The sequence below is a fragment of the Phodopus roborovskii genome, unplaced genomic scaffold (genome assembly GCF_943737965.1).
Source record: "Phodopus roborovskii unplaced genomic scaffold, PHOROB, whole genome shotgun sequence".
In the NCBI taxonomy this organism is placed as follows: Eukaryota; Metazoa; Chordata; class Mammalia; order Rodentia; family Cricetidae; genus Phodopus; species Phodopus roborovskii.
This window is the reverse complement of record NW_026126434.1, coordinates 10475349-10488216: the sequence shown is the minus strand read 5'-3', so window position 1 is coordinate 10488216 and position 12868 is coordinate 10475349. Positions and strand designations below refer to the sequence as shown.

The following is a 12868-nucleotide window of genomic DNA, read 5'->3' as shown; positions in this document are numbered from 1 at the left end:
AGAAACCAAAAAACAAACAAAAGCTCCATTGTTATCTAAGCTCTGAACTGAGCTATCAAGTCTTCAGGATGCCAGCAGTGGAACAGGTTGCCATGGGAATAGACAGCTTGAGCCTCTGCACACTTATCCTACCCCAGAGGTTTGATACTGGAAGCCAGGGCTCTGGGCACATTCATGCCACTATTAACTAATTTTTCAGAACCGTGCATGTTTCCATATTCCCTTAAGTCACCAAGTGCAATATTGTGTGGATTCACAAGAACTCTACCTACTCACTAAGCATGAATTATTTTGTGGGCATCACAGTTAATACATTCACATAAAATATATATAATGTATCATGGTGACTTGCTTAATATGGAGCAATCAGTGGGAAAGATACTACTTTTTACAAGTGGTAGGAAAGACGTAGGAAGGCAGGGTACTCTGTCTAGTTAAAGGCATGGGCTGTCCTGAGTGATTGATTGGTGTGTGGCCTGCTGATGGCAGAATGCTCTGGTAGTTCCTTGAAAAATACATTGGACCCTATGTATTTCAAGCCTGATTTAATTGATCTCTGGACCACTAATAGAGAAAGGAGACAATTAACTCCAAAACTAGTCCTTTGAACTCCATGTTATGGAGTATGTGCCCATACAAACACATACATGCAAATAAATGCTTAATGATTTAAAGGAAAAAGAAGTGTAAGACCCTCAGAATGAGGAGTCTTCCAGGTTCGGTCGATACCCCAAGATTGAACTTTTGAAACTTCAGCTAAATGATGCGTATGTATGTGTTGACTGTGAGTTCTCCAGCCTGGCCATGCATTTTCAGCTGCTTCATGGTTGCTTGGCCTCCTCAGAGTCCCCATCCCAACCCCCCAGCAGAGCTCTGGGTAGCAGTGGCTATCTTGCCTGCCTCTGCCTCCCCTGCATTGGGATTGATAATAGGGGTGTGTCACTACATCCTTTTCCTCATAAGCTCTTAGTGAGTGCTTGCTATTTTTGCATTGGTGTTACAGTTAGGTCAGAATCCCTTGGTTTAAAACTGAGTAGGATGTGTACCATTTTCTTGTTCCCTCCCTGCCTCCCTCCCTTCCTTGGTTCCTTCCTTCCAGATAAAATCTTACTTACAACATGGTATTTGGTATGTGTCTCAGGCTGACCTTGAACTGAACTCATTGTAGGGCTCCTGACTCAGTTTGCTCTAGATGCTTTCAATGTGGGCATTGAGGACATGTTATTCTTCTTATTATTTGAAGACTGTCTCATTTTAGGTGAAGCTCCTGCCTCGGCCTCCAGAGTTAGTCAAAAGTGTTGTCACCATGTATAGCTTCAGTAGGTCTGCGCGCCCCCCCCCCCCATCTGTGAATTAGTTAAAATTTGTGGATGGCAGGGCACTTGGGAGGGGATGTTCAGTGGGAAACCTAGGAACAGGGGAGTATGTAGCTCATTAGTAGAGCATTTGCTTTAACATGCATGAGACCCTGGGTTCAAGCCACAGCATAAATAAATAAATAGGAACATAACACATGCTGTACAAGGAACATGAGTTTTAATGGCAGCCTCAGAGCCTCAGAAGGGAGGGTAATGAAAACACACCTTCCGGCCCTCACTCAATTCTGAATTTCTGGTTGTGGGAATCTGCAAGTGGAAAACCCATTTTTGGCCTTAAAGCAAGGCAAGCTATCCTGCCAATCCTGCAAATGCACTGCAGAAACTTTGGCCCCAGGAGGCAGGAGCTTAGGCTTGCTTCCCAAGATCTGTGCAGCTGTCAAGGTGGCTGGGATGGGACTGTGATCTGTCCCTGTACAGTCTTTTGGCAGTGTCCTTGGTACCAGCCCAACTTGCCAAGCCACTCTGGTCCTCTGCCACTATAGTATTTTCAGCTGTTTGTTCTAAGAAGAGCAAGGGAGCTAACGGAGGGAGACTGCTCTTGGTACCACCTTTCCTGGTGTCTGACAGGTGTCATGTCACATGCTGCCAGAGTCTAATGGCTACCACCTACTGAGATGGGGTGCAGTCCAGGTGTGTGTGTGTTTACGCACTCACATATGTAGATGTGTGCATGCTTGCACACGGTTGAGGGAGTTGATGGTATAGTCATCCCAGAGTCAGGTTCAGCGTCTGTGGAAGGTGGGTGGTTGACTTCTAACATGGTGTGCAGGCAGGCTCCACCTGGGAACCGCTCTGGAGAGAGAGGCTTGGTTGCTATTGATCTTGGAGAAGAGCCAGAAATGCCCCCTTTCCCCCAAAGGTTCCGGTTGGAGTCTGAGACAAATTTCTTCGGGCACTGAAGGTCACCAGCGCACAGTCTTCCATCTATGTAGTCACCCAGAGAGTGGCAAGTGTATCTTGATAACGCCACCCCCTTTACTGTCTACATCCTGTCCTGTTTCACTTCTAAGTGGCCGATATTTTTGTTGTTGTTCGACTTTGTGGTTGGGCATTTATTGACAGAAATCAAATCCCGTTGTTTCTGGGCTAAGCGCCGCCGGCTGCACCGAGGTGTGGTTCCCAGGAATGAGACACGCAGCCCAACAGCTGAGCTTGCGCTGTCCTTACTTAACCTCCCTTCCTTCAATATCACCAATATTTAGTCTTGCCTTATAAAGTAAAAATGCACAATACCTTCCAGGGTTGCTGTGAGCCCTGATGCCCCCTTAGGCTCAGGGCTATCTCCTGCCGGGTGATACAGAGCAGCGTGACCCTCCCTGCACCAGCCTGTCCTGGTGCCACCCAGAAGTTCCTGCTCAGGGAGACTCCGCCATTGATCCAAAGGTGGCGACCTGGGGGATTTGCCAACATTGTCTCTTACAGAAGCCTCCTGTGATTTTGGTGGCGGCGACCAGATCCTCTGCAGAGAACTCCATGTCGCAGCTTGTGGCTGCCTGTGTCCTGTGGTGAGAGCCCAGCCTCACAGGAGATCCTTTGTCTGGGATAGTGCTAGGCTGCGAAGATCACTTTGGAGTCTCTAAGCTCTGCCTTGCCATTGGCTGCACTCTTTGTGGGGCTGTTTTTGCAAAAGGCATGCCCAGCACGTCTACAGTGCTGGCAGGCCAGGGCTGCCTTTAAACACCATGATAATGATACCAAAAGCAGTTTGCAGAACTGCTCTCTGTGGAGGCTTCCTCTGCAGAAGCAGGCAAGATGGCTACCTCGTGGGCTTCGCCGTGAAGAATGCAGAGGCTAATTAGGAAAGACTTTTAGGGGGAAAAGGGGCATTTCCCTCCATCTTTATTTATGCAAGGTTGTTGGGTTTTTCTCTACCCCCTCCCCCAGTGACTTTTAAAAGTATACATTTTACATGAGCTATTCAGGGACTGACTGACTAATATGTTGATGGTAGTAGTTTTTACAGAGAAGTAGCAAAAATTTTTTGGGGGAAGGGGGGAGCTGGTGTGTGTATATCAAATTAATGGAGGCTCATATTTCAATTTTGCTTTATTTATTTTTTTTTTAATTTTAGGTTACAAAAGAAAACCAGAGGCCCCAGAAGGAAAAGAAGCCCAAAGTTTCAAAGGTAATCAGCTGTTGATTAAATGATAATATCTTTTTTTCCATTTCATATAGTATTTTTCTGTCACATGAGGGTGAATTTGCAATATAGTGGATGTGGATTCTTCCAGGTTGTCAGTGGATACATGGATTTTCTCAACTGAAGTCTCCTTCTCCCTCCCCCCTTTCCCCTTGCCCACATTAGCATTTTTATACTCAGCTTCTTATAAGTCTTGCACAAAAGAAAAAGTTTATATGCATAGCATTGAGTAATTCCTTTTCCAAGTGAGCTCCTTTTGTACCCACCTGCATCTGTGGTTTTGCTCCTGTGGACTTTCAGCTCTATGATAGAGAGAAATTTCTTTTTAAACAACCAGAAAATACTATGGTAAATTTGCCCCCCAAAAGTGTGGGAAGGATAATGTCCTTATGCATGAGCACCTTAGAGCTACACTATAATTGCTTGATGTGAGGTGCTTCCTATGCCATCCTTAGTTTTGGCTGCCTTCAAATTTAAGGAATTCACATCTATATAGATATTACATGCTGATATAGATTGCATGCTGAGAGTTCAGGTGAACCTGATTTGGTTATCTCAGAATCTGTTTTCAGCTTTGTCCATGTTATTTACAAGAGTTAATTTTAAAACCTATGGTCTCACGAGAACACTAGCATCAGTCTAGCAAATTGCTTACAGGTTTAAGATTTCAAATGCTATACAGCAATACTATAAATGCTAGCAAACTTTTAATTTGTAGAAGAAATATTTAAGCAGTAAAACACCTGGTCTATAGAATTATTCTGTATGTTTAATGTAAAGGGACTTGAATAATCATAGCTTCGTGTTTGCAGATAAAGTTTTAGCTTTCCAGCATTCTGAATTGTGATCTCATTGGCTGCCCTGTTGTGTCCATTGGAAATGCTGGCGCTGACAGCTAGAAATTGCTTTGGCTTGCTGGTTTTACTGATCACCTTGAGGTTTCTGTTTCCTGTGTGCATTCAGAAAGGACACAAATATTATTCATCAAAGGAGAAGTGCTTACTAGAAATTGACCACAGAGTCAGCAAAGTGGTAGGCTCTGTGGAATGAGTGCAGCTCATTCTGTGAGTCCTGGACAGATCTGGTAGGTTGTTGTGTTTGTTAGAGCATTAAACATATTTTTCTTCCATCCACCCATAACCTATTATACATCCCAACTATATACTGTCACTGACTTTAATCACTCTTGTTGTCAGGCATTAAATTGTTCAAGTGAGAATGTTATTGGGTTGTGGTGGTTGCACATGTGTAATCCTAGCACATTGTATGTGGGAGCATTCAGGGCCAGCCTCAGCTACATAGTTAAGTTTGAGATTAGCCTGGGTTGTTTGAGAGACCCTGTCATTTTCGAATAAAGTTTTCTCTGCCAACTCTAGCTGTCTGGAATTCTATAGCCCACCTCTATCTGCCCTCCTCTATCACTCCAGTGCTGGAACCCTGTCTTAAAACAAAAAAGAAGTGATTTAGTGTTGATGTTGTCAATTGCTCATGAAATGGGTAGGGATGATGCACGTGTGCATGCCTGCATGCCTGTGCAGAATGTATGCAGAACTAATTGTGTTCTCTAAGTTCCACCCTTATTAGGCAGTGGGAGTTCATTTAATTCTGTTTTGTTAATCTATGTGTGTCTGTCACCTGTTATTTGTCAAGTAAACAAAGCACATATTTCTTGGGGGTTGTCTGTGGGTGTTTTGGAGGGTGTCTGTGGGTGGCCTAATTTATTTTGACCCAGGAAGGACTGAATTGTTGCTTACTAGCCATCCATAGTTGGTGTATGTTGAAGAATAGTAGAGATTGGCATAAACAACAACACCAGTACATATTTTTACTAGAATGAAAAGGTTTCTTTGGGGATGTGGGGGCAGGACTTGAAACAGTTTATTTGTAGACGGGGCTGGCCTCAGATCCACCTGCCTCTGCCTCCTAAGTACTGGGACTAAAGGTGTGCACCATCACCACCCAGCTGGAAAATATTATTGTTATTATAGTATATTTCTGTGTATGTGCAAATGAGTGCAGGTAACCATGGAGTCCAGAAGAGGGCGTCAGCTCTCCAAGCATTGAGTGACAGACAGGTGGAATGGGTGAAACTAGCTGAGTTGAGTGCCCTTAACTACAGAACCAGCTCTTCCATCAGTCATTTTATCCATTTTATTGTCTCCACACAATACTTGTGCATGTGCCCATAGAGGTGAGAAGAGATCTCCCATGGAATACTGATTTGTGAGCCACCATGTGAATGCTGCTATTGGACCCAGGTCCCGAAACAGGGACAAGTGCTCTTGGGAGCCATCTGTCTAGCCCCATCTTCCCAAGGTCTTTTTTTCTTCTTCTCATATGGTGATGTATATCTAAAATCATTTTGAGCCAATGGTGGTTTATAGCTGTAAACCCAGCATGTGGGAAGCAGAATTCAACCCCTGGACTCCACTTCCAAAAGCTGTCCAGGGATCCATATATAGTTGGACGTGGAGGGTAGTAGTAGATGAGGCTAATAAAGGGGGATGTGATCAAAGAACAGTACACATTTGTGAAGTTACTGTTTTTTAAAAAGCGGCAAAGGTGAGGTAGGCTGAAGTCAAGCCTATGCCACTTTCAAAACTTAACCTGTAAGTCTTAACCATCACAACCATGTGGGTATTCTGGGAAGTGTGCACATAAGTCTTCTCCCGGATCCTGTTCCTTCATCGCCAGGAGATATACTCCAATTATTTGAAATAACTGAGAGAATACATACAGCAATGTCAATGAATATTAAACCAGAAAGCAGTCTGCATTGGCATCTTCTAAAGACATGATCTTGTATCAACCCTCCTTCCTTGATGATGCTGATAAGGAAAAACAAGAATGGGCGTTGGGAGGAGGAAGACATCAGTCTTGCTTGACACTAGTGGAAGACAGGACACTTGCACATATCATATATCTTTGCATACATGAAAGCATGGTCTTGAATGGCACAATTTTCAGAAGTAATCCCTTGCCTCATTTGAATATTCCCTAAAGGATTCTAAGTAATATGGGTGTTTGTAGTACACGCGCGCACACACACACAGTCGTCCAATGTGTTACCTGCCGCAGCTAGGAAAAAAATCCAAGTGAATAAATTATAAATTGTGCTCACTGCTTAGAAGGAAGGAAAAGTAAAACCTAGTGCTTTTTAGGTTTTTGTTTCATGGTGTTTTGAAACAGGATGCAGGGTGGTTAACAGAATTATCAGTTGTATCTTTGAGACATACTATTTCCTTCATTTTTCAATTGTTTCTAAGTGCTCTAAGGCTGCATTACTTAGATTTCATACCTTTTTATTTTTTAAATGTTTTGCAACAGTTTAGTTTTGTTTTTGTTTTTTATTATTTTCCAAGATAGGGTTTCTTTGTGTGGCCTTTGCTGTCCTGGCAATAAGTCAGAGATCCTCCTGCCTTTGCCTTCTGAATGATTGAAGGCATTAACCAGCACCTGAATTATTAAAAAATTTTAAAATGATTTTATTTATTTTTTGTTCATCGGTAGTATGTTATGTCTGTGGATTCCCTGGAACTGGAGTTACAGCCAGTTATGAGCTCTCCATGTGGTTGCTGGGAATTGAACTTGGCTCTTTCGTAAGAGCAGTCTGTGCTCATAACCACTGAGCCATCTCTGCAGCTAATTGTTAACATTTTTAAAAGAAATATGGTGTCAGGGTGTGTGTGTGGGGGGGAGGAAATGGTTGTTGTTATTGGTGCCACACTCCTTTAATCCCAGAATTCAGAGGGAGACCAGGACAGCAAGCACTGCACAGTGATACCCTGTCTCAGTCACCAAAAAATGAATGAAAGAAAGAATGCTAAAAAGGATGTGGTGTGTGTGTGTGTGTGTGTGTGAGATCAGACTTCCCATGATGTAATCATACCACTTGACATGATAGCCTTTTTCTGTTTTCTACATAGAACTCACAGCTATGGGCATGAAATCTCAGAGTTCTACATGTAAGGGTCCATTGGGAGGGAAGTCTGGGGAGTTTCCATAAGAAATATCAGCTTGCCCGGCAGTGGTGCACAAACCTTTAATCCCAACAGGTGAATCTCTTGAGAGTTAGTTCCAGAACAGGCTCCGAAGCTACACAAATCCTGTCTCTCCTGCTGACCCCCCAAAATATTATCTAGCCAGGCAGTGGCAGTCCATCCCAGGGGGCAGATCTCTGTAAATTCAACGCCAGCCTGGTGTATAGAGGTAGTTCTAGGGCAGCCAGGACTGTTACACAGAGAAAACCAGTCTGAAAAAAAAAAAAACCAATAGTAATTCTATCACTGAAACCTATTCTAAAAAAGAAATGGCAGTTAATCTGGACATGATAGTAATCCCACCATTGTGGAGATAAACACAGGAGGAAGCCAGCCTGCTCTATCTACATAGTTGAGACCTCATCAAGAGTTGCTCAGGGACATGCTCAGGAATGTAGCTCAGTCTGTAGAATACTTGTTGCTTAAGTGTGTGAACAAAATCTTGGTTCCCCTTCCAACACCTCACAAAACAAATGGTCCCAACCACCGAGATGGTGGAGGCAGGAAAAGTAGGTTCCAGATTATCCTGTTATATTGAATTCTATGTTAGTCTAAATTACATGAGACACTGTTTTGAAACACACACACACACACACACACAGAGCTAGGAGAGAATAATTTCAACAGAAGGGGTTGTACACACAGAGCTAGGAGAGAATAATTTCAACAGAAGGGGTTGTGTGTGTGTGGGGGGGGGGGTCAGCCTAGCACAGTTTAAGCCATGTGCTCTGTAGCAACATTCATTCACAGGCACACAGGGGGTTTCTGGTTTGTATTCTTAGAACTGTAACCAACCATTTTGCCTAGAAATGATTAGACCTATCTCAAGGCTGGATTCATGGTGGACCTTCCCATGTGTAACCATTTGTTTACCACTGCATTGTGGAAATCTCTAATAATCTAAGATGCAGGTCCAACTGTGTACTGATTTGCACCTGTAATTCTAGCCCTGGGGAGGCTAGGAGAGAATGATTCCTCTGAGGTTGAGGCCAGCCTGGCAACCTCCTGAGAACCTATGGTTTCTAGGAATTATTGCAGAGAACTGGAGTAAATACAAGGCAAGTGGGGGCAAATGGGCAATTCAGACTCTTCCAAAACAAAATAGCTGTCATTCTGGAGCACAGAAGTCTGTGTTCACTGTCTTGCTCTGCAACCCAGTGTTCCACTCCACTTTTTGAAGCATTGAACCTGGGAGCTCACAGATTGGCTAGTCTGGCCAGCCAGTGAGCTCTAACAGTCAGCCTGTCTCTAGGCCACATGTCTCCTAGTGCTATTATTACAGACATGCTAGCACATTAAGCACCTTAGGGACTTAACCATCTCCCAGTCCTGTATTTTTCTGATAGTGCTGATACCTGAGGTCACTTTCCTTATTATATATAGTTTCCCACATATTTATTATAGTAATTCAACTGTGAGACACATAATTTCAATAAATGTTTGTTAAGCATTTAGTCTATTGGCTTGACTTCACTTTCAATTAGTAGAATGTCTTTGGCATTAATCTTTTTAAAATTACATTTATCTATGTATTGTGGGGATTGGTGGCTGTGTGCCAACTTGGAGGTCTTTTTCTGATCTATCTCTGTCCTGTCTCTTGACAGTTTTCATAGTAATTCCAGCCTCTCCTAGCCCAGCCTCTTCTTCCTCCCACAATCCATCCACCTTGGCCACTCCATTGTTAAGATTAGAAGTGTGAACCAACATGCACAACACATGGAATAGCTTGTTGGGTTTTCTAAACAGCATTTCTCTGTATATCCTTGTCTTTCTAGAACTCACTCTGTAGGCCAGGCTGGCCTCAAACTCACAAAGATTCACCTGCCTGCCTCTCAAGAGCTGATATTAAAAAGGCACGTGCCACCATCTCCTGACTCAGTGATAATATTTCATCTTCATCATTGTTGTTGTATCATAGGTGATAAAGGACCACAGCTATTGTCCTATCATCCTTGCTGTCTGGGTCAGAGTCTGTTCTTAACACATTGTTGGTACATTCCAGTATTTCTGTTCCTCAGTCTCAGTATCTTTTTAAACCATGCGTCTATCTCTCTGATTCTTTTTTCCTAGACTGAATTCTTATTTGCTAGTTTTGTGCATCTCATTTCATTATTGCTTTGTATATTAAATGATGGAGCTTTCTCCGTCATTTTCTATTTTCTGTGTTTGCATAGAAGCCAGAGGATTACTTGAGTCTGTTCTCCCTACATATTCCAGGGCCTGGCATCCAGTGTGCCCATCCACTGAAGCATCTCACTAGACTTATTTCATTTTTTAAAGATTTTATTATGTGTACAGTGTTCTGCCTGCATGTCAGAAGAGGCAACCAAATTTCATGACAGATGATTGTGCGCCACCATGTAGTTGCTGGGAATTGAACTCAAGACCTGGAAGAGTAGTCGGTATTCTTAACCTCTGAGCCATTTCTCCAGCACCTTCCATTTCATTTTATATTTCTGGTTGAAAGTATGCCTGTGGGTAAGGTTCATACTTGTGAGCTCATAGAAACTTTTGAAATTGTTGTAATGGGCAGGGAGACAGGATATTGTTCTTAAGGAATAGCAATGGCAAATATCTTTTGAAGTTTTGAAGAATGGATAATAGGGTATGGTTTTAGCTAAGTGGTAAAATGATCATCTAGGAAGCTCAAAGGTATAGGTTTGTTTGTGATAGGATCTTGACATAGCCCTAGAGCTCACTATATAGACCATAGACCTACCTGGGTTTGGAGGAGGCAAATGCCACCATGCCTTCAAACACTTCTGAGACAGGGTCAGAGGCCACCCACTCACCCACTTAGCTTGTGGCTCTAGTTAATTTACAGATGACTGTAGCTGTGAAACTACAGTTAGGTTATCACAGTGGTAACCTAGACAGTCTGGAATGTGAAACAGACTTCATTCTTCCTTTATTTATCTGCCTTTTGTTACCCCTACTTGCCCTTGCTACCTTATCTTCGCTGTAGAACACAAGAAAGAATCCCAGCTTGGAAAATGAGACTAACCTTCAGCCTTACCAGCCACTTCTCCAGACTGGGGTGGTGGGATTTCTGAGGGAAAGATTTGCCTCTGGTCAAGATAAAAAAGTAAGTGCATCAAGTTTCCCAATAGCAGACAAACACCATAAAACACCTTAGGACCCCTCTCATAAGTGTATTGGTTTGCCAAGCCCAAAGCTTATGCATTGGTTGGCAAGTTAGCCCTTAGGTAGGAAAAACAAAAGATTTGTCAGGGTTGCTTTTGTAACTCTGATTTTCCTCTGTCAGGCTGCCCTCTGCCATCTGAATGCTGGGATTGAAGGTGTGCACCACTTAGACAGACAGACAGATAGACAGTCAGTCACACACATACACAGATTTCAGGTCCATGTCCTCTTATCTGGGTAATAGTCCTTCTGATATGTTTCTGTTCTTGGTCCTTGGATCAAGAAGAAAGTATCCATTCCCATTCCCCCCCCCCCCCCCCCCCCGGTCTCTTCATGAAATCGTCCTGGCAGGAAAGTTCTGAGCCTCCTTTCTAAGCCATCTGGATGTATGGATACCCAAATATGAGGATTATATACATGCCAGACCAAAGGAACACTTTTTATGGTATTTTTTGCAGGTTTTTTTTTTTTTTTTTTTTTTTTTTTTTTAATTATAGAATCTTGGAGTCTCAGGCCAGTAGCTTAAACCTAGCCTAAATAGTAACACAATTTCAAAGCAAAACAAAATACAAGCTAATCTTGAAAGATGTTTAAAAAATATAATTAAAAAGTAAAATTTCCACATTGTTTCCTATTTTCATGTCCTTAGTGTAGGAATTTCTGTGTTATTTTTGAGACAGGGTTTTTCTGTGTATTGTAGACTTGGGTGTCCTGGGATTGAAGGTGTACGCCACCACAGCCTGGCAATTACCGGTGTTTTCAAAGCAAGTCTATTTATATAGATGACATTACATATCATTGCTATTTGAATTTTATTTTAATTGCCAAATTATAGTTGGATACATTTGGTTTTTTCTATGATAAATTGAATCTTCATACTGTGGGGACACACAGGTTTCTCTGTGTAACAGGTCTGGTTGTCTTGGAACTCCCTGTGTAGACCTGGCTGGCCTTGATCTCTGAACTCGAGATCTGCCTTTCTCTGCATCCCAAGTTCTGGCCTTGTGTCAACACACTCCCAGGGTGTTTGTACCCTCTTAAACATGCATGTGGAATGATCTTTTTCAAGTACATATTACATACCATAAAACATTCAGGTTGTAAGTATAATGTATAATCAGTTTTTTGAGTGTGTATGGGGAACATCAGTCATTGCTACCATCAAACATGTGCTGATAATTGATAAGTGGGTCAGTAAATTGATGCAACAGAAACAGGTTTAGTGCTGTTTCAACACATGGTCTCTCTAGGTCTCAGGTTGCCTAGATTGGCTACAATTTTGCTCTTCAGCGTTCTCCTGATCTTGCATCTGTTGCCTGATGACATTATAGGCATGCTCCTCCTGCTGGAAGCCTACATACTAGGCGATTGCTTTGTTAGAATATAATTCCTATATTATATATATTTTGAAAATAATCCTGCTGCTTTTGCTATATTCACAAACGTGTATTTAGCATTACAATCAATTTAAAGGTATTTCCATTACCATATCACCTTGGTTTTCACTGTCCAGGTCTTACATCTGCCTCAACCCTTGGTGGGCATTCTAATTAATCTATTTCTGTCTCATATATTCGCCTCTTATATTTCATATAAATGAATCGTATAAATCTTGTCTTTTACTCTAAACGTTTGTCTATATAAATCCAGCAGTTGGAAAGATGGAATAGAATCATATGGTTTTCAAATCCAGCTTGGTATATGGCAAGACCGACACAAGGGACTAGAGATGTTTCCTTTGTCAGTGAGTTCACAACCACCTAAAACTCCAGTTCCTAGGGATCCAATTACTTCTACAATACCTAAACCACACTTTTGAGGTTGCTAAATAGTTTTTCAAAGACCTAGCTGGTCTCAAACTTCGAGCTGGCTGCGTCTGCCTTCAGAATGCTGTGATTTAAGACAGGTGGACACATGCCTGGCTATGGACTAAGCTCTTTTAAGTGTGTATGAGTGTTTTGCCTTTTAGGATGTGTGTACCACATGTGGGCACAGTGACTTTGGAGGACCAAAGAAGATGCCATCTCCTGGGGCTAGAGTTGGAGATAGTGTGAGTCACCTCTCCAGCCTTTGTTGCCATATTTTAATAACTGAGAGTTTCTGCTGTTCACCATTTTTTTTTTTTTTTTTAAAGCACTATATTTGTCCCCTTTTGTTTCTGGGCA

The 12868-nt window shown here is 42.4% G+C and overlaps 1 protein-coding gene across 1 annotated transcript in view; it reads left to right on the top strand.

Annotated features, from left to right (window-relative positions):
* Positions 1–12868, top strand: part of Tet1 (tet methylcytosine dioxygenase 1) — a 45722-nt gene that overhangs the window by 9590 nt on the left and 23264 nt on the right. The window contains exon 2 of the mRNA XM_051186810.1: positions 3451–3504. Within this exon, the coding sequence (XP_051042767.1) occupies positions 3451–3504 (54 nt within the window). The remainder of the gene's footprint in view (positions 1–3450; positions 3505–12868) is intronic.